The sequence below is a fragment of the Mirounga leonina genome, unplaced genomic scaffold (genome assembly GCF_011800145.1).
Source record: "Mirounga leonina isolate KUSES-001 unplaced genomic scaffold, KU_Mleo_1.0 Mir_125, whole genome shotgun sequence".
Lineage (NCBI taxonomy): Eukaryota > Metazoa > Chordata > Mammalia > Carnivora > Phocidae > Mirounga > Mirounga leonina.
The window spans coordinates 18455880-18478419 of NW_023270305.1; the positions used below are offsets into that span (position 1 = coordinate 18455880).

Consider the following 22540-nt stretch of genomic DNA (forward strand, 5'->3'; position numbering starts at 1 on the left):
ATACGCCTATTCTCAGCTGTTACTTTAAAAAGTATCAATTTCAAGATTGAGTAATTTAAGCCCCAACTCAAAGACAATTCAATAGAACACTAGAAGTAATGTAGCACTAGGCAGAGTACTACATTACTTCTAAGTGGTCTTAAGCAGAGGGGTCTATTGGAATGCCTTAAAGAGTTTTTGTCAAATTTAGAAGCCAGGCTCTATCACAATTTAATCAGGCTCTCCAGGGCTCTTTATATATGAAATATATATGAAAAGTTCCTCAAGTGGCTCTGATGTGAATCACGGATGAAGAACTGCTGTAAGATGATAAACTATTGATGCTTTAATAAAAAATTACCCAATTAGTACTTAATCAAACGTTAAAATATCACAAAAAAGACTTGGGCAGATTAATGTAGGAGTTAGCCAAATAACCAAAATGTATCTGATGGAATTAGTATTTGTGGAAACTACTTTATAAGCAAGAGATCCCAATCTTTGCAGGTTTTTCCTATGCAAATTATATAGATCTGCAATTTTAAATCAAAACCATGTCCCCTCCCCACATGCATCACTCCTACTGAAATAAGCTTTTCCTGTATTAAAGGAACTATAAGACATACCTCATCAGCATACCTCATACCTCAACTTTGCCTTCACATGTTTAGCTTGGACACACATGTTTAATGTGTCTTTTTTTTTTTTTTTTTAAGATTTTATTTATTTGACAGAGACACAGCGAGAGAGGGAACACAAGCAGGGGGAGTGGGAGAGGGAGAAGCAGGCCCCCTGCGGAGCAGGGAGCCTGACGCGGGGCTCAATCCCAGGACCCTGGGACCATGACCTGAGCCGAAGGCAGATGCTCAACGACTGAGCCACCCAGTCGCCCCAGGGTTTCTTTCTTTTTTTTTAAGTAAACTCTATGCCCAATGTGGCGCTCAAACTCATGATCCTGAGACCAAGAGTTGCCTGCTACCAACTGAGCCAGCCAGGTACCCCCAAAACAGGGTTTCTCCAACCTTAGCACTGACTGTTATTTTGAACTGGATAATTCTTGTGAATGGGTGGGGCATGCAGGTTGTCCTGTGTATTCTAAAATATTTAGCAGCATTCCTGGACATTACCCACTAGATGCCAGTAGAACTCCACCTTACTACAGTAGTGACACCCAAAATGTTTCTAGACACTGCCAAATGTCCTCTGGAGTGAGAGGGCAAAGTCATTCCCCACCGAGAACCGCTTCTCTTAATATGCTTCCTGCCTGGCTTTCTTCAGACAGTTTTCTTTTTTCTGAGCTAATGAGTTATCTTAATTTTTTCATACAGGACAAAGTGAGCAGACCCCCAAAAAAGGACTGGCTGATGTTTTTTATTGCCAAAAGAAGCAAGGATGTGAACTCGCACAAGTACTTCTCACATAGCTATCAGCAACAGATTCAGAACTGGGTTTGAATGCCATTCAAGCACTTACCAGCAGTGTGGTCTTGAACAAGTCACTTAACCTCTCCAAATGTTTCCTCATCTGCAAAATGGGAATAACAATATCTACTTTGTAGAGTTGCTATATTAAAGATAATTTAAGTAAAATAGTACTTATGCCTGATACATAGAATTGCAATAAAAGACAGCTATTATATTACTACCATAAAGGTTTATAGCAATGAAGGATATTGCACACCCTCCACAATGCTTATATCAATACTCCAACTTCATTGTTCATTAGTCACCTGTGATGTTAAAAACTGAAAATGCCCAGATCCCACCCTCCAAGAGGTCCAAGAAAAACTGGCTGAGATTTTTTTTTAGGTTGAACTTGACTCTGATGTATATTCATGCTGTTGTAAAATTCTGCAGCATTCTAAGACCCAAGAAAGAAGCAATTCATGAAAATAACTGAACCATATAAAATATTTGTCATATAAAACAAAAACTACTTTCAAATAATGACGTTTAACAGTTTATTTTGAAGGTCATTTTAAAAACAAAGTTAAAGACAATCTGAGAAAAAATTGCACAGAATACACTCATTAAATAAGTATGGTGATTAAATCAAAATAAGGGATATATGTTTTCTTCTGTAATTCCGGAAATAAGTTCTGTTGTCCTGAAGGTTCTTATACTTCCAAAAAGGGGGGAAAATCATGGCAATTAAAGCTGCCTCTTAATCATGTAAATCTACAGTAGAAACCAAATTTTTCTGTTCTTCCCAATAAGTCAGTTTCGATCTTCAAACTGTGCCTTGTTTTTTAAAAGATATGATGCTAGAAATTCAATGGGATTTGGTGGTCTGTAAGGGAAAAGAAATCCAAAATTTAGAAATTTATATTCTAAGTGTATTAACTTAAATGTATTGTTCCATAACAGAAACACATCTTTTTCAGATTAATTTTCATTTTATACTCAAAGGCCATTTGTGGTAAATACGGTTAAGTAAAACAGGCAAGTAGGTTAGTCAACAACATAGTTAAAAGAGACTGAAAGTTTTGTATGGCTTAAATCTGGTTATAAACACAATTCTAAAACACAAGTTTCAAAAATGTAATTTTTGACAATGGGATGACGATTACCGAGGGGGGATAATGACTTAAAGGGGTCATGAGGGAGAATTCTGGAGTATTCTGACAGTATTCATTTCTTGATCTGAGTGCAAGTTATGTGGATATGTCTAGATTCTGAAAATTCATCAAACCATACACCTACGATACGCACAATTTTTCCGCAGGTATTACCCTTCAATAAGAGTACAAAAACAATATGGGAAAATGGCTGTAGCATCACTGAGACAAGTGGATCAACACCCGAAAAACTAATCAAAGGATTCAATATTCATTTGGACAAGTACTGGTATGTTTCTTTTTAAAAAGGGACCTCTAGGGATGCCTGGGTAGCTCGGTCGGTTAAGCGTCTGCCTTTGGCTCAGGTCATGATCCCAGGGTACTGGGATCAAGTCCCACACTGGGCTCCTTGCTCAGCAGGGAGCCTGCTTCTCCCTCTGCCTGCCGCTCCCCCTGCTTGTGCCCTGTCTCTCTTTCTCTGACAAGTAAATAAAATCTTTAAAAAAAAAAAGAAAGAAAAGGCACCTCTATTTTACTTCAAATACTTAAATCACTAATAGTTCTAATACTGCTACCACACAGTGCAACTGAGAAGTTAAACATATTTTAAAATCAAGAGGTAGTAAGGGCATCTGGGTGGCTCATTCGGTTAAGCATTAGCCTTTGGCTCAGGTCATGATCCCAGGGTCCTGGGTCTCTGGTCAAGAGAAGCCTGCTTCTCCCTCTCCCTCTGCCTACTGCTCTGCCTACTTGTGCTTTCTCTCTCTCTCTCTAGCTCTGTCAAATAAATAAATAAGATCTTTAAAAAAAAAAATTAAGTGGTGGGAGAATGAGGAACTGGAGGAAGGTGGTCAAAAGGAACACACTTCCAGTTCCAAGACGAGTAAGCACCAGGGCTATGATGTACGCTACAATGACCACAGCTAACACTGCTGTGTGACAGACAGCAAAGTTGTTGAGGGAAGGACCTAAGAGTTCTCATCACAAGGAGAATTTCTTTTTATTTCTTTTTTCCTTTTTATTGCATCTGTGTAAGACGATGGATGTTAACTAAACCCACTGTGGTTATCATTTCACAATATATGTAAATCAAACCACTATGCTATATGCTTTAGGCTTATACAGTGATATATGTCAATTATTTCTCAATAAAACTAGGAAAAATGTTAACAAAAGATATAGTCATATTTATCACTTTTCCATAAATTATTCTTGCTGAGAAAACAAGTTGAAAGATGAAAAGTTGGGGGAATCAGCTATTTAAAATCCTACTATGAAAAGGCATATTTAGGGGCGCCTGGGTGGCTCAGTCATTGAGTGTCTGCCTTCGGCTCGGGTCGTGGTCCCAGGGTCCTGGGATCGAGCCCCACATCTGGCTCCCTGCTCGGCGGGAGGCCTGCTTCTCCCCCTCCCTCTCCCCCCCGCTTGTGTTCCCTTTCTCGCTGTCTCTCTCTCTGTTGAAAAATAAATAAAATCTAGAAAAAAAAAAAAAAGAAAGAAAAGGCATATTTAGAATTAATTTACAATGATCTCAAAACATTCCCTTAGCATTTTAAACAGTCTTTTGAACTGCCTAGACATAAACAATTTTTCACATAATATTTATGATTCATTTCATGAATAATTTTGCCAGAATTCCTTACTTAAAAAGTGTATTTACTAACAGCATGTTACTTTAAAACTCCAAATTTTTCCTTCCAGCATTTAAAGCAATATTCATAATTCCCCTGTATCGACCTTCTGTAGATAAAGAACAAAAAAATATATAAAAGATGCCCATATTTTAATTGACAGTATTAGAGCCAAGACATATCCTGCAGTCATAAACAAATTCTATTTTATACACATAAGCAATATTTTTCTTATTGGATTTGCTTGTACAAAAAAACTTAGGTAGAATCATAAGGAAAAAACATGTACAGAAAAAAACTGTAATGTTGCTAACAAAGAAATACAAATCAAAAGAGCTTGGCAAGAAAAGTTTATAATAATACTCATGCTGTTGATGTTATGATAGTGGAAGAAATTTAAGGATAAACTTTTGGACAGAAAAGTGTTTTTATGTGTCAAACACTGTAATAGTCATGTTCCTCAAACTAGCAAATCAACTCTTGGAAATTTATCCTAAGAAAGTAATTAAAGGGGTGCCTGGGTGGCTCAGGTCGTTAGGCATCTGCCTTCGGCTCAGGTCATGATCCCAGGGTCCTGGGATCGAGTCCCGCATCAGGCTCCCTGCTCAGCGGGGAGCCTGCTTCTCCCTCTCCCACTCCCCCTGCAGTGTTCCCTCTCTCGCTGTCTCTGTCAAATTAATAAATAAAATCTTAAAAAAAGTAATTAAACAAAGTCAAAAGAGGCATGAAAACATATAAATTGCCTGCTAACCTAGATTAACAAAGGAAATTGGACCTAGGAGTTCAACAACGAGAAAATGGCTAAATTAATTGTGGTATTGTTATAATCAAATTATAATCACAAAGGCTATGCAGAGATATGGAAAAAGTTTTATGTTATAATATTAAGTACAAAGGACATATAAAATTACATGTATACCATGATTACAAAGCTTTACAAATATGCAGATGATCTAACACTAGAAGAGAGAAATGAAAGTGTCTGAATGGATGATATTATGGCTGACTTACTTTTTTTTAACTCTAATATCCATAAATTTCTTATATTTTATAAATAACACAACTAATGATATTCCTTTTTTTCTCTTTTTTTTAAACTAATGATATTTCAATTAGGGAAGTCTTTATTTAGCTTTCTCTGGTAACTCCATTTGCAGACACTATTATCTTACCTTTCTTTTGCAAGCACAGCAAGTCCCTGTAATAAAATAGGCACAACTGTCTGATCCAGGTAGGCACGAGTTGGCAAAGACTGGAGATCCACTTTCTGTTTTGATGACTTTTCTGCATTCATCTTCTCATTGTCTACTATCCTCTAGTAGATTCAAAAAACATGCATGTATATTACAAATAACTAGATTATTTTGAGTGGTAAACAAAAATTAATGGAAGTATGACACTAATAGAAAAGACAAATCAATGACTAGAGAGCTGATATTGAACAGCAAATCTCTCTGCCAAAATAAAATCAGACCAGTCTCTAAATTCCATTTAAACTTTTTCTCTCTGAAGGCAACATAGTATCTCATTCTTTTATTTACTTATTTTAATTAAGTTGGCTCCACACCCAATGTGGGGCTTGAACTCAGGAGCCTGAGATCAAGCACTACATATTCTACCGACCGAATAAGCCACACACCCCAGTATCTCCTGATCCTACTCTTTCTCCCTTTCTTTTTGCCTGTTTAGGAGTAAATACAAGTGCTTTCTCTTTTTTTCATAAGAATACCTTCTTACACTATGCTTCAAAAATCTGGACAGGACACTAAGTAGCACTGAACCACACTGAGAAAGCTAGACCTGTTTCAATTTTTTCATCACAGTATCAAGGACAAAGACTCACTTTGGTACTAATAGGTCTGTAACACTTCTGTAACATTTGCTAAACTCTCTTCTTAACAGAGAGCAGGCTTCAGGCTCAGAGCTTTCCAATGGCAACAGAATATAGCTAAAATTTTTTACCACCATTTTATATTCACTGTTTTCGTTTTTATGGTTATCCTCTATCAAAATTAGAATGCTTTTCCCTTTGTTTCTTTTTTAAAGAAATGCATTCGTGATTTTTAAAAGTGAACAGAATCAAGAAAAAATATTAAGTAAACGAAGGCCAAAAAATGGGGGAATTACTAATATGGAAAAGATCATTAATGTGATATTTAAATGATGTTTAAGAAACAACTTATACTTTCTACTCCTAAGAACCCCCAAATTTTAGGTCTTTGACATATATTCATCTAACATTCAGAGCATCAAACACTGCTTTACTGAAAAACTTTGCATTCTTTTACAAATCAACCATTTTTTTTAAAGATTTTATTTATTTATTTGAGACAGAGAGAATGAGAGAGAGAGAGAGAGCACATGAGAGGGGGGAGGGTCAGAGGGAGAAGCAGGCTCCCTGCCGAGCAGAGAGCCCGATGCGGGACTCGATCCAGGGACTCCAGGATCATGACCTGAGCCGAAGGCAGCTGCTTAACCAACTGAGCCACCCATGCGCCCACAAATCAACCATTTTAGAAACTTAGAAATAAGTGCCTATCTAAAAGGCAAAACATTATTAAGAACATTTTCATTTAAATGAACTTTTGGGGGCGCCTGGGTGGCTCAGCCGGCTAAGTGACTAAGCATCTGCCTTCGGCTCAGGTCATGGTCCTAGGGTCCTGGGATTGAGCCCCACATCAGGCTCCCCGCTCAACGGGGAGTCTGCTTCTCCTTCTCTCTGTAACCCTCCCCTTGCTTGTGCTCCCTCACTCTCTCTCAAATGAATAAATTTTTAAAAATAAAATAAAATAAATGAACTTTCAGGGCACCTGGCTCGTTCAGCTGGTGGAGCGTGCAACTCTTGATCTAGGGGTTGTGGGTTCGAGCCCCACATTGGGTGAAGAGATTACTTAAAAATAAAATCACTAAAAAAACCTGAACTTTAACTTCAATCACACTCAAACTGGATATAAATGAGTCAACAACAACAAACAAACATCCGCTAGACTTAATTTTTTAGACAATTTTATTTATAAAAAGTGATAAAAAAAACTTTAATCATATATCTAAAATGTGTATATATATATACCATGGTTTCCAAAGATAGTTCCCACAACTATGTCTGCCAACTACTCTAAGTTCGCTCATTTTCCATCTTATTTTGAGACAAGACAATAATGCTCTATACTTAACTAATGGTAAAATAGTTATTTACTTGCTCATGGATTAACAAATTTATTGCTCCTTGGTAAATTTCAACAGATAATACCCATATATGACAAAAACTAGTCAGTTACATGACATTCCAATGCCTTCAATAAGAAAGAGCAACACCTGAACAACTCCTATAGATCTTATAATAAACCCCTTGACCAAATCCTCATTTTTTTATTCAAAAAAAATTTTTTTTAAGATTTTATTTATTTGACAGAGAGAGACACAGCGAGAGAGGGAACACAAGCAGGGGGAGTGGGAGAGGGAGAAGCAGGCTTCCCGCCGAGCAGGGAGCCCGATGCGGGGGCTCGATCCCAGGACTCTGGGATCACGACCTGAGCCGAAGGCAGACGCTTAATGACTGAGCCACCCAGGCACCCCTTTTCATTCAAATATTTAATGAATATCTACTATGTGCCAACTTCCATGCTTAAGCCCAAATCCTGAATTAATCTAAAAATATATATATATAAATTACCCCCTCAAAAGGTAAAAGGTGTTAATGGTATACAACAATGATCACAAAAAATGGGAAAAAAATAAGGGGAGCTCTAGGATTGTCCCAGCTTACTGCTTCCTGCCTAGAAAACTTATAGGAGGCAATGCAGAGAGAAAAGCAGAGCCCAGCAGTCTCCCTGAGCTGAGAAGCCAGACTTGAAACTTCAGGGAGATCAAGACAACTAGAATTTGCAGGACAGAGTACTGCAGAGTGCATGGAGAGGAGAGAGATGTGCAGAAAGAGACTAAAGAGATCAGTGCATGCATAACAGTAAATTACCCAAGGCCAAGGAAAAAAACACCTGGAAAGAGCAGGAGACATAATCCCTGCAGCTCATACAAGGCCAGGAATAGTTCATGTTCCTGTGACCCAAAATTGGAAAACTGGGTAATACATGGAGCACTGGGGAAGATGAAAGAGGAGGATATTAGGCCTAAATTAAAGGCTGGTCTTGTTCTACCTAACAAAGCTTAAAGCAAACCTCAAAAGAATCAAATTGTTTCTCAGTAACTTAAGTGTGTCCTAGAACAAAGCTCAAGAATGTTTGAAGGGGGGTGCCTGGGTGGCTCAGTTGGTTGAGCGACTGCCTTACGGCTCAGGTCATGATCCTGGAGTCCCAGGATGGCGTCCCGAGTCAGGCTCCCTGCTCAGTGGGGAGTCTGCTTCTCCCTCTGACCCACCCCCTTCTCATGCTCTCTCTCTCTCTCTCTCAAATGAAAAAAAAAAAAATCTTAAAAAAAAAAAAAGAATGTTTGAAGGAATACAAAAATAACCAGTACCCAACAAGGTAAAATGCACAATGCCCAGCCTCCAAAAAGAAATCATCATGCAGGGGCGCCTGGGTGGCTCAGTCGTTGAGCGTCTGCCTTCGGCTCAGGTCATGATCCCAGGGTCCTGGGATCGAGCCCCACATTGGGCTCCCTGCTCTGCGGGAAGCCTGCTTCTCCCTCTCCCACTCCCCCTGCTTGTGTTCCTTCTCTCACTCTCTCTGTCAGATAAATAAATAAAATCTTTAAAAAAAAAAAAAAGAAATCATCATGCAGGCAAAGAAGCAGGATATGCTACCCATAATAAGGAAAAAATTCAATTCACAGAAATAGACCCAGAAATGATACAGATGATAGAACAGGCAATGCCATTAACCAGTTTTTTGGGGTTTTTTTAAGATTTTATTTATTTATTTGCTAGAGAGAGCGTGGGCGAGAGAGAATGAGCAAGAGCACAAGCAGGGGGAGCTGCAGGCAGAGGGAGAAGCAGGCTCCCTGCTGAGCAAGAAGCCCGATGTGGGACTCGATCCCAGAGTCCTGGGATCTTGACCTGAGCCAAAGGGAGCCGCTTAACCGACTGAGCCATCCAGGCGTCCCCATTAACCAGTTATTATAACATCTTCCACACCTTCAGAAGGGAGAGGAAAATATAAGTTTACAGAGTACTTAAAAATATTTGAAGAAATAATGGCTGAAATTTTTCCAAATTTCATGAAAATTCTAAACCCACAGATCCAAGAAACTCGATGAATCCTGAGCAAAAGATGCGTATTTTTTTAAAAACCTAAACGAAGACATACCATAATCGAATTATTTAAAAGCTGTAATAAAATCATAAAAGCACCAAAAGAAGACACATTAAGTATGAAGAAGCAAAGAAAGAAGTGACTGCAGATTTCCTGTCAGAAACAGTGTCAGCCAAAAAGACAGTGGAGCAAATCTATACCCAGCAAAAATATCTCAAGAATAAAGACCAAAAAAAAAAAAGAATAAGGGGCCGCCTGGGTGGCTTAGTTGGTTAAGCGACTGCCTTCAGCTCAGGTCATGATCCCAGAGTCCTGGGATCAAGTCCCACATCTGGCTCCCAGCTCAGCGGGAAGCCTGCTTCTCCCTCTGACCCTCTCCCCTCTCATGCTGTTTCTCTCTCTCTCAAACAAATAAATAAAATCTTTAAAAAAAAAAAAAAAAAAGGACAAAATAATGACTTTTTCAGACATTCAGAAGCTTGAAGAATTCCTTACCAGCAGACCTATACTACAAGAAATGTTAAAAGAAGCCCTTAAGGCAGAAGGAAATCTGGATCTACACAAAAGAATGCAGAGTCAAGGGGCATCTGGGTAGCTCAGTCAGTTAAGCATCTGCCTTTGGCTCTGGTCATGAGCCATGGCGTTCCAGGATCAAGCCCCACATTGAGCTCCCTGCTCAGCAGAAAGCTTGCTTCTCCCTCTCCCTCTGCTGCTCCCCCTGCTTGTGAGCGCATGCTCTCGCTCTCACTGTCAAATAAATAAAATCTTAATTAAAAAAAAAAAAGAATGAAGAGTCAAGATGGCAAATATGGTAAATGGTACATATGTGGGTAAATGTGAAATATTCCTTTCTCTTATTGTTTAAATCTCTTTAAAGATAATTAACCTTTTAAAGAAAAAATAAAAATAATGAATTACAGAATTTATAACATAAGTAGAAGTAAAATGTGTAACAACAGTACAAAGGCCAGTTGAGAGAAAATGGGAGAATACTGTTGTAAGGTTTGGTGGTTTCTGTTTGTGTTTTTTTTAAGACTGATTTATTTATTTATTTTAAGAGAGAGAACGAGCAGGGGGAAGGGCAGAGGAAGAGAATCCTTCAAGCGGACTCCCTGCTGAACAAGGAGCCCAACCGGGGGCTGGATCCCACAACCCAAGAGATCATGACCTAAGCTGAAACCAAGAGTCTGACGCTCAACCGACTGAGCCACCCTCAACCTAATGAGCCACCCAGCGCCCTTGTTGTAAGGTTTTTATACTATACACAAAAAGAAATAAAACCACTTGAAGGTAAATTGTGAAGTTAGACTTGCATGCTATAAACCGTAAAGCAAGCACCTAAAAAGAAATTATAACTTATAAGCCAATAAAGGAAATAAAACGGAATAAGAGAAAAAGTATCATCTATAGAGTAGTGGTTTTCAGGTTTTCAAATACCACAACAAATTAAAAATTACACAATGAACAAAGGGACTAACATAGGGATGTTAACTCTATTTTGCCAAGTAAAAACTTACGAATACATAAACTATGATTTTACTACCACCATTAATTCACAAAGAATGGGCATTTTAAAATTATAGAAGCAGGAAGACCAATCACCAAATAATGTATCATTATCAAACACTCCCTCCTCTCATTTTTTTCTCACTTTACCATGGAAATTGGTCTGAGGACTTGAAAGAAAGCCTTTGGGAATCACTGCTCTAATGTATTATGACTCTGCCTTCATATACAAGCACCATCAGACTGCTGATGAGGCGTCTGGGTGGCTTAGTCGTTAGGCATCTGCCTTTGGCTCAGGTCATGATCCCAGAGTCCTGGGATCAAGCCCCAAGTCGAGCTCCCGCGAGCTCCCTGCTTGGTGGGAAGCCTGCTTCTCCCTCTCCCACTCCCCTTGCCTATGTTCCCTCTCTCGCTGTCTCACTCTCTGTCAAATAAATAAAATCTTTAAAAAATAAAAATAAATAAAAAAGAAAAAAAGACTGCTGATGTCTATAAAGAAGTTTCTTAAATAAATAGAACACAAAGTGGTGTAGAGGATCTTCACCAGGTTCAATTAAAGACTACATTATGAAAATAAGTTCTCTTCTTAATACAGATATCAAACCCCAGAAACATTCCTAGCAATTTCATAAGGCACAGAGTGGTCATTCCACATGACAGGCAACTCAAGATCATCAACACAATTTAAATGTACCACAAAAATGTCAACCTGCCTGGCTTTAACACATGGCCCTCCACTTACTTCCTGATGACCTTACACAAATTACTCAATTTCTCCGAGCTTTACAGGACTGAAGAGACATGCAAATTACTTAGCAGTGTACCTGGCACACAGTAAAAGTAAAGAAATACTAGCAGCTGTTACTATTATTACTCTGCTTGGAAATACTCCTTCCCACATTTATCTAAGCTTAATCACTGGCAATGTCTCCGCCCTTTGTCCCCCAATAAAACACACACATCTCCCAGACACCTCTATTTTCCTAACATATCCCACCCAGCTTTGGCTAATTCATTTGTCCTAGCATTTATTCATTCATTTACAAAACAACTTCTACTTTTAAACAACCTCCTAGCACTTATATGAAAAAGCTCTAAGAAAATATATCTTCTTTTGTATGTTTTTCACATGTTCTTTGAATTCAGACTTAACTGTGTAAGGCAAAAACAATGTCTATTACGTGTGTTATAGATTCCAATGGCATCTACTACTGAACGCAAAATCAACATTTATTAAATATTGACTCAACCAGCACACTATTGTGTTACAAAGACTATGGGTGTAATTTTAATGTGCAGTTTTTCCAAAACATATCCCAACAGATTCATTAATACCCACCAAGCAAAACGACTGTCTCCATTAGTAATGCATGTTTGTTTCTATCACTTTCAGAAGTTCAACCTCTTGACTCAAAACTAATTTGAATGTCTGTATACCACGAAGTATTAGTACCGCTAATAAAACAGGCTACCCATAATTTGATACTATTTAGTTCATGCCGATAAAGTTTTCCCTTGTGCAAAGCAACCTAGTAAAAACGGATCCCAAGTTTTCTCCAGCTCGTAAGAGACGTCCAGATACGCGTAAGAACCGGGCGAATTACCTCGACATTGTCTGTAAGACCGTACTCAGAGTGAGGGTTTTCTGCAACCTAGAAAACAAAACACAGGTCACTGAGACGTGAGCCACCCCTTCTTGCTACACACCGCCACCCTGAAGCCAGGGCCTCCTGGTACCTGCGTCTGTCCCTCCAGCATCTGCTCTGGCTCCATGGCGGACCCTGCAAGTCACAATCCCCGGAAACCAGTCTTGGAAAACAAGAAGAACCGTGAGTTAACCGGGAGATTTCAACATGAAGATGCCAGGATGGAGTCCAGCCCAGCCCCCGACCCCGCCCCTCACCCCCACCTGGGCGCGGGAGCACCCGGAGCAGTAGAGGAGCGAGGTGGGACAGTCCAAGACAGGGCGCCCGCATCAGGTCCGGAAGCTCCGCAGTTGTCCCAAGAACCTAGAAGAGGTGGGGAAGGGGGGAAAGGGAGCTGATTACCCGCGCCCAAGCCGCTGGTTCTTAAGAGCCCTGCACCGCGCCACCAACTCCCAGCACAAACCGCTTCGGCCGTAAGTGACGGATGTCGCACAACTGCCGCGCCTGCGCAGAACCCCTCAGTGGGTCTGGGGCGGGGAGGGATTGGGACCCTGTCCTGAGTCTGTATCGCCCTGTGTGGTCAGCAAAGTGTCCTGGCCGAAGCCTGGCCCCGAAGGTTGCGGGAGACTAGTTCTTCAACCTGCCTACCCAAGGCAAGCGCCACCCCAACTGCAGACACAGTGACCACCGCAGCTGGCAGGGGTTCGGCCCGCGCAGCCCGCAGAGCTGCCTGAAACCTCCTGCGGAAGGTCTTCAGCGCGGAAGCGAAATCATCCATTTCGCTGGGTGATTCTTATTAAAAAATCAAACCTAATCTAAGCAGTCTACGAAAGAATGTCAGTGTTTTACTTTAGAAAGGTGGGGGAAGAAGAAATGTTGGGGATTTCATGGTAAGCTTTGATCATTCCTTAAATCTGTGAATATGCGATGTTAATGCTACCTTACATTTGTATCAAAGTTAGCAAAAAGCAACTGGCTTTCCAAAGTGTGATACTGTTGATACTATTGTATTTGTAAAAAACACAAAAGATAATTTGCCTCCTACGTACTATTCGTAAATAGCAAACAGGATTGTTCTAATTACAATAAATTCCATTTATTTTAATGTAAACACAGGCGATACACTCATTAAAGTTCCTACCTTTAATTCAACAATCCCATTTGTAGTAGCACTTTGTAATATGAAAATTTGAAAACTTAATATTAAATGTTTGGAGACTAAATATGTCATATCAATATAAGGGAATGTAAGCTATTAAAAGTCATGACTAGAAATACAGAAACATTTGTGATTATAACGTTAAGTTTTGAAAACGGTAGAATACAACTTCATTTTGCTACTCTGCAAAAACTGAGCAGATAAAGATCTAAAATAAATTTGTTGGGGCGCCTGGGTGGCTCAGTCGTGAAGTGTCTGCCTTCGGCTCAGGTCATGAACCTAGGGTCCTGGGATCAAGCCCCGCATCGCATTCGGCTCCCTGCTGAAGTGGGGAGCCTGCTTCTCTCTCCTGCTTCTCTCTCCCCACTCCTCCTGCTTGTGTTCCCTCTCTCGCTGTGTCTCTCTGTCAAATAAATAAATAAAACCTTTAAAAATTTTTATTTAGGAACTAGACTTGTGGGTACGTTTTTAAAGTTTAATTTTGTAATGGATACTTGATTAGTACTGTAATTGATGACAGTTAACATATGGCACTTTGAGGATTTTTCAGTAGGACTGATGGAAAGATGTGGATGCATATGTACAAGATATAGAAATTTACTAGTACATATATGAACTCAAGATTAAATGCTTTTCAGGAGTGGGAAATAACAGCAAATAAGTTTAGAGAATAGTTGGGGAAACTTAAGAGAATAGTTATGTGCATTGCTATATTATCATATATTCATACATTTCCCAATACATCGTAGACACTCAAATATTTCCAAATCCAGAAAGTAACTGAGAGCTGCTAATTTATATTTTCTAAGTACTGACAGTTTCAGTAAAATGGGAAGCTAGACTGAGCTTCTTCAAGACCGGGACCTTGTCTTATTTAACGTAGTACTTCACACAGTGCCTAGTACATCATAAGGTTCACAACATATATGGATTTGATTCATAATCAAAACTGAATATAGATATATATGCTGACACTACTAAAGGCTATATATAATTTATGTATGTATGTGTGTGTAAGATACATACATATATGATTACCAAAGGGAGCAGCACAGAACAATTAACTATCAACCAGGTTTCTCTCAATCTAGAAAGACTTATAAAAGTGGTTTACAAAAAAGCTTCACCAAATTTTTTACATTTACAACTTATTGAAAAATTCAGAGAACAAGCCATCACAGAAGAGAGATGGAAGGGGAAAAATGACAGCTAGAAATGATGTAAATGGATTAGCAAGAAAATGATAGGAAGTATAAGGTTAATTGAAGATACTGCAGAATGCTGAGTTCCTATACGAAATTAAAGATTCTGAAGAGGATGGGCCCTGGGAACTATGATTATGACAGAAATTTGCAATAATGTGTACTCTCTAGAGAGGGATAAATTAAAAGAATGAGAAGAACTCTTGTTTGGACTTGTCATACCAAACTTGGTTCAGGACTCCTCTCATCTGCTTCTATTATGTCTTTTTATTACAGCACTTACCTCATTCTGCCTTATATATTGTTTGCAGTTAAACACAATTAGATTTTTTAGTTCTTCAAAGGCAAAAATCTTATATTCATCTTCATATTTGCTTCTTATATTCAATAAATATTTTTCCAAAAAAGGGAATTTATAGGGAAGGCAAGCACTTGCACCAAAGCACTACTCTAAACTGTCTTTCTTAGGGCTTTAGGGAGATAGTAGTTTATAGATTCTAGAACTAGGATTCTAGAACTAGAATTCTAGAATCTAGAATAATAAAGAAAAATTACTGTGCTTGACCCCCTTTTTATAGACTTGGTGCAAATTCCATTTATAAAACATTAAACTATTAGACAATACCTATTTAGCAATAATACAGTATATATAGTAAAGAAACACTTGATTTGGGATTAGATGAGTATTAGAACCTGGTTCCTTCACTGTTTACCATGTGGAAGTAAGCAAATAATTTAACTCTTCTCGGCTTCATGTTTTTTCACATATAGATTAGGATAACAATTCTTCATGAAGAGGATCAAATGAGATAAAATAGATGAAACTGCTTTTTGTGAAGCTATATGAATATAAGTGAGACATTCTATTTTATCTGTACCTAACTACTGCTTCGTTATCATAATAATCTACCTTTTTTGTTCCTATTCTTTTTTCTTTTAATTAATTTGTGAGAAAGTGCTCAAATAAAGAACATGATTCATCACACAGTTATACACAAACGTCTTTGCAAAAGAATACATAGAATTTATTGAGTGTAAATGGGCCCTGTGAGAACAGTCTATGGGGAGGCACACCAGCCACCTCTGAAAAAGACCTAGAAATATATATTCCAGATTTGGTTAATCATTTTCCAAGGAAGTATCTTTTGGTGGCTGATATAAAGAAAACAACTACTCTACCCATAGTTCCCTTGTCTCCACTACCAAACCCCAGGCCCAAGCACGCTTACCACTATCATCATCTCAGCAATGTTGGTATACCAAAGAACATGCCAAATGGGCTTTTTTTTTTTTTTAATTTTATTTATTCATCTAACAAAGAGAGACACAGCGAGAGAGGGAACACAAGCAGGGGGAGTGGGAGAGGGAGAAGCAGGCTTCCCGCGAAGCAGGGAGTCCGATGCGGGGCTCAATCCCAGGACCCCAAGACCATGACCAGAGCCGAAGGCAGACACCTAACAACTGAGCCACCCAGGTGCCCCACCAAATGGGCTTTTTAAATGAATAGAGTGTGTTTGGATTTTTATGATACAGATGTGATCTTAGCAATGAGAGTAATAAAAAAGCTAAACTTACTACAATTCCAATCCCTAAATTGTCCCTTATTTCTTCCATTTCTCATAAGAGGTTGGTTATATTTAGATTTTTTTCAAAATCTCCTAAATGATTTTCAATTTCTAAAAGTGTTGATTTTAGGGACACCTGGCTGGCTCATTGGAAGAGTGTGTGACTCTTGATCTCGGGGTCATGAGATTGAGCCCCACATTGGATGTAGAGATTACTTAAAATCTTTAAAGAAAAAAGTGTTGATTATATGCTTTATGTTTTCTTTTTAGAATCCAAATAACTTAAATGTATGTTTATAAATAGGTCATGGGTAATAAGTAATAAGTATAATATATAACTTGGGTATCTTTTATTTTTTTTAAGATTTATATATTTATTCCAGAAAGAGAGAGTGCATACATGAGCCAGAGGAGGGGCAGAGGGAGAAGGAGCTGAGTAGACTCCCAGCTGAGCAGGGAGCCAGGCAGGAGGCTCAATCCCATGACCCCTGGACCATTGGACACTTAACCAACTGAGCCACCCAGGCACCCCTGATATCTTTTAATTTTAAGATACCCAGAGCCATTCCTGTTAATTTATGTTGAAACCATCTCTCTCTCTGTCTCTCTCTCTCTTTTTTTTTTTTTGTAATCTCTACACCCAACAAGGGGCTAGAACTCAGGACCCCAAGATCAAGAATCACATACTCTGGGCGCCTGGGTGGCTCAGTTGGTTAAGCAACTGCCTTCGGCTCAGGTCATGATCCTGGAGTCCCGGGATCAAGTCCCGCATCGGGCTCCCTGCTCAGCTAGGAGCCTGCTTCTCCCTCTGACCCTCCCCCCTCTCATGTACTCTCTCTCATTCTCGCTCTCTCAAATAAATAAATTAAAAAATCTTAAAAAAAAAGAATCACATACTCTACTGACTGAGCCAGCCAGACACCCTGAAACCTTTTCTTAAAGACAAATATCGGCACCAAAATAGAAATTGGTAGTTATGCCACCTAATTTTAATATCAGATTATTGTGTAAAGTGTTTTTCTTTATAGTATCATTATCAGAATGCATTGCTGATGTATTCATATATGAGAGAGTGCAGAACAAAAATTGAATTAGAAGCCCAATTAGGTCCAGGTACCTTGTGAAGTGATTTACATATTCTACCACATAATACTGTAATCCCCTTGTAAGGTAGATATAATTATCCCCATAAAATAAGATGATAAAAATTGATTCAGAAAATTGTCAGGGCGCCTAGGTGGCTCAGTCAGTTAAGTATCTGACTCTTGATCTCAGCTCAGGTCTTGATCTCAGGGTCGTGAGTTCAAGCCCCAGGTTGGGCTCCACACTGGGCATGGAGCCTACTTAAAAAAAAAGAAAAGAAAATTGTAACATAATGTCACATACTTATATGGCTAGTTGAAAAAAAAATTTTTTTTAAGATTTTATTTATTTGAGAGAGAGAGTGAGAGAGCACAAGCCAGGCGGAGAGGCAGAGGTAGAAGCAGGCTCCTGATGTGGGGCTCAATCCCAGGACCCTGGGATCATGACCTGAACCAAAGGCAGATGCTTAACCAACTGAGCCACCCAGGCACCCCATGGCTAGATGAAATTTCAACCCAGATCCACCTAATTCCAAAGGTTGTGCTCCTGGCTATGCATAAATAGAGAACAAATATATCAGTTAATATGCTTTGGGATTCCACTAACAAATCCCAACTCCAGTTTGTTAAACAACAACTAAGACTTTTTGAGTAACAACTGAAAATCCCAGTAGTAAAGGGGGTATCTAACAAGGTTTAGTTGTGGCTTTTATACTGTTTCTCTACAGTTTTCTCACCTTCATCTCTATATATCAGCTTCATTCTCAGGCTGCTTTCTCATGGTGAAGAGATCATTGCTAGAAGTACTCAGGACAACATGCTTTCTTTTTCATATTCAGAGACAGAAAGCATCACTTCTCTTAGGTCTACCCATGTACCAAAAGTCTGAACTTTGCTTTGATCTGTCCATCTTGAATCAGTTATTTTGATAAGGTGGGTGTCATGTGTTGACTAGCACAGAGCTGAATGACTGCCCATTCCTGAACAATGACAAGGATGTGACCTGGTAGTAGTTGGTCCCACCCGAATTGTATGAACACCAGGTAATGGGAGAGGATTGGTTCTACAAGAGAAAACCTTAGAATGGGTCGGAAAGGGAAAGAAAGGGAATGGATGCTGAATAGTCCATCAAAAAATATTCACTGTTGGGGCGCCTAGGTGGCTCAGTCAGTTAAGTACCCAACTCCTGATTTCAGCACAGGTCATTATCTCATGGTTGTGAGATTGAGCCCCATGACTCAAGGGGCTTAGGATTCTCTCTCCTTCTCTCTCTGCCCCTCCCCATTCTCTCTCTTTCTCAAAAATAAATAAATAAATTCACTACTGCATGTTATGCAAAGAGTTTAATACAACTTATCATAAAAGGGATAAACTAAAACGGAATTTTCACTTTGACACAGCATTTCTACTTCTAGGACTTTATCCCATAGAAATACAAAAATGTATGAATAGAAGGAACTTATACCATAGTTTTTAGTAGGAAAATATTGGGAATAGGTTAAATTATGATATCTCAATACAATGGACTACTGTGTAACCACTGAAAAAGATTGAAAAAGATCTATAGATACTGGTATGAAAAACATTTGCTGCATAATTTTATGTGAAAAAATGCATGTTGTAGGAAAGTCTCTCTAGTAAGAATCTGTTTTTGCATGTATATATTTGTATGTGCATAGCAAAAAGCCTGGAGAGATATACAACAAAATATTAAGAAGGAAAATGTTGAGGGAAAGTCTTTGCTTTTTCCAAATTTGTGTATTGCTTGAACTTTTTTTCCCAAAAGTATGAATTTGCTTTAAAATAAAAAGGGTAGGGGCACCTGGGTGGCTCAGTCAGTTAAGCATCCAACTCTTGATTTCAGCTCAGGTCATGATCTCAGGGTAGTGGGATCGAGTCTCCTATTGGGCTCATGCTGGGCATGGAGCCTGCTTAAGATTCTCTCTCCCTTTCCCTCTCCCCTCCCCCCCCATCCCGTTTGCATGCTCTCAAGCCCTTAAATAAATGAATGAATGAATGAATAAATAAATAAATAATAAAATAAAATAAAAAGGGTAAAAATATTTAGGTAAGTTTTCTGTAATTGGAAAATGTATAGTTTATTCTACATAACACATGCAGGATCGGGGAAGAATATTTATGTGAGTAATGAGTCTAATCAGTTGTATGATAGTATTAAAAGAAAAATCTTCCAGTTCACCCTCCCCTTCACCCAAGTATTTGTGGGTGGTGTGCAGAAAAGAGTTAACAGAGCAGCCTGAGACTGCTGTCCTTAGAAAGTCCTGCTTGCAAGGTTGGTTGGTATCTGGGAATTTGAATGATAAACAGTTCCCTACACAAATAGAAAACTTTCCCTAAATGATGAGAGTGGCTTAAACTGTTTGTGCAAACACTATGGTTTCTTTTAAACACCTGCTTTCCTTCTAGGAGTTTGGAATTTTGGTATATCTTAGTCAGAGGGTGCCTACATGATCAGCCCCAGTAAAAACCCAAGCACTGAGTTTGTGATGAGAGTCGTGGTAGACCGTATTACACACATGTTGTCAGAACTCATTGCTGGAGGAATTAAACGTGTCCTGTGTGACTCTACTGAGAGAAGATTCTTGGAAGCTGGCACTTAGTTTTCTCCAGACTTTGCCCCATGTGCCTTTTCCCTTTGCTAATGTTGCTTTGTATCCTTTTGCTGTAATAAATCATAGCTGTAAGTATGACTATATTCTGAGTCCTATGAGTCCTTCTAGCAAATCACCAAGAAGGCGATCTTGGGGATCTTAAACTCTCTCGGGGAATTTAAGATAAATATAAATTACAGTGCCTGCCCTCATAAATTATATTCTGGTTCATTTACTTTAGATATATATACATATATATGATACATTTAAATGACAGTATAATAGCTGATTAAAGGTTAAGTTGAATGATATAGAGCATAAATTCTGAAGAAGTTCAGATGAGGTTGAGATATATGTAAGTAGGGGTCTTTGGAGCAGTATGAACAAAGAATAAGTATTTAAGCAAAGCTGGGAGGAGTAGGAGGCCATAACACAGACTGAAACACTGACTAGGAGAGTAAATGGAGAAACTTAGGTATCCTTACCAGAATATAGGATTTGAGCTTACCTGACAAGGTGGAGAGGAGGATCTTAAGGATAAAGAAGGCTTTCTGAAACCACTGCAGTTGGTAGAAACCACTCTTGAAAACAGACAACTCCGTTTACGTGCCCCAACATTCACCTGGTGCTTCCAGTTTCCATTACCCTGCTTTTCATGAATGCTAGAGTAACAATGCCCTGCCCACCATAAATATAGAAATGTAATACTATATTTCTATAACCAAGTACTTAGAGTGATGATTGACTATATCCTCTGAGAATCTGGACTGCTATTCTAGGGCATTCATTTCAAATTCTGTATTAACTGCCTCTTCTTCTGCCTCTACAGCATCATAGCTTTAAAATTCAAGTTGAGCAGGTTAGGTAACAATTATACTCTTACACCTACTACTGTTTCAAAACCATGAGCTCATTCACACTTTCACTAGGAACAAATCCTTTGGAAACGAGAGAATCTCAAACTGGTGTCTCAGTTTTGTTTTGGTTTGTTTGTTTTTAAATTTGGAACCAATATCTCCTCAGCCATAGATTCCATATAAAAATTCAGAATTCTGGTATCTCTTGAAACCAGTACGCCACACATTCTTGAGAGGCAAAAATCAGCTAGAGCTAAGTAACAGCCATCCCATTTAATAAGGGGATGCTACTCTCCAATTTTTCGTAATTTTTATCATTCATATCATACATACATTTTTGAATTCCACAGCCACGCCTGGAACTTCTATATGTTCTATGTCTCACCACTGTTGTTAGTTGCTACTTGAGTTTTTAAGCTCCTGTATGACAATAAATCTGATTTTAGTCCTTATTATAATCTTGGCACCTTACTCATTGCCTGGCATGCTGTCTGTGCTTTATACCTATTTGTTGAACAAATAAATGAATAATATGTACCACAATGTGGACTCAATAAAGAGAAATGATTAATTGCCCACAATTATGTTTTTGCTTAGTAACACAACTATAGGATAATAATCCCCCAATTGTTACTCTACTCCTCCCTTACCTCCAACCATGTCTTTCGTTTCTCTTTTGTTTTCTGCCTTTTTCAAAATCAGTAATCTCTTGGTTCTAAGTGTGCCATTTTATTTTACTTTTAATAAAAATAATATCTGTCATTGGTCCCTACTTCAAATAATCCAGCATTTCTCAAGCTGAAGGTTTGAGGAGTTCCTTAGAAGAGAAGTAGGGCTAAAATAGCCAAAAAAAACTACCTGGTGATAGTCACTTGGTAAACAAATTAATGGGTTAAAGTGATAAGGTGACCAAATGTCCTGGATTAGTTAGCACAGTACTCAGCTCCTCTTTTTTGTCCTGGTGAAACTGGACCAGATTCCCTTTGAGATTAAGTGTCCCACAAGTTCTTACCATCTGAAAACTGGGAGGCCGTCACACTGTAGGTTAAATGGCAGGTTAGGATCTTCAGTCCAGGCAACTAGAAGGCCAGGATCACGGCCAGGCACTATTTCTCTTGAGGCAGATTTAGGAAGAGGTCACTTCAGAAAATGGGTTTGCTTGGGACATAATTCCAAGAGGCAGGAGATGTGGATTGAGATGACTCAAAATTGAAATCCCAGGAAAGTCTGATTTCTGGAACAACACTGTAGGTATAAAAGACAGAAACAAAATTTATTAAGGTGTCTTATATCTCAGGTATTATGCTGGAGGTTTTAAGTGAATTCTTTCATTTTGAAATTTAATTCTTGGGGTGCCTGGGTGGCTCAGTCATTAAGTGTCTGCCTTCGGCTCAGGTCATGATCCTGGGGTCCTCGGATCGAGCCCCGCATCAGGCTCCCTGCTCAACGGGCAGCCTGCTTCTGTCTCTCCCACTCTCCCTGCTGTGTTCCCTCTCTCGCTGTCTCTCTCTGTCAAATAAATAAATAAATAAAATCT

General features: G+C 38.9%; 1 protein-coding gene across 3 annotated transcripts; it reads right to left on the reverse strand.

Moving 5' to 3' along the window:
- Nucleotides 1-1925: 1925 nt before the first annotated feature.
- On the reverse strand, nucleotides 1926-22226 carry DPY30 (dpy-30 histone methyltransferase complex regulatory subunit). Of its 3 annotated transcripts, XM_035000865.1 has the most exons (6): nucleotides 22016-22226; nucleotides 12790-12889; nucleotides 12618-12689; nucleotides 12485-12532; nucleotides 5340-5482; nucleotides 1926-2268 (listed from the first exon to the last, which is right to left on the reverse strand). In XM_035000865.1, the coding sequence occupies exons 3-6, from the start codon at nucleotides 12651-12653 to the stop codon at nucleotides 2196-2198; spliced, it is 300 nt and encodes a 99-aa protein (XP_034856756.1). In that variant the 5' UTR covers nucleotides 12654-12689; nucleotides 12790-12889; nucleotides 22016-22226; the 3' UTR covers nucleotides 1926-2195. The 3 variants fall into 3 exon arrangements, with proteins under 3 accessions (XP_034856756.1, XP_034856754.1, XP_034856755.1); XM_035000863.1 differs by lacking the exons at nucleotides 12790-12889; nucleotides 22016-22226 and adding an exon at nucleotides 12929-13030; XM_035000864.1 differs by lacking the exon at nucleotides 22016-22226 and having other exon boundaries at nucleotides 12790-12996.
- Nucleotides 22227-22540: the final 314 nt, after the last annotated feature.

Coding starts and splice junctions, on each gene's coding strand:
- DPY30 (XM_035000865.1), bottom strand. CDS start 12,653: ATGGAGCCAGAGCAGATGCTGGAGGGACAGACGCAG. Junction 12,533..12,617: donor TGCTGGAGGGACAGACGCAG/GTACCAGGAGGC, acceptor TTTGTTTTCTAG/GTTGCAGAAAACCCTCACTC. Junction 5,483..12,484: donor GTCTTACAGACAATGTCGAG/GTAATTCGCCCG, acceptor TGAATCTACTAG/AGGATAGTAGACAATGAGAA.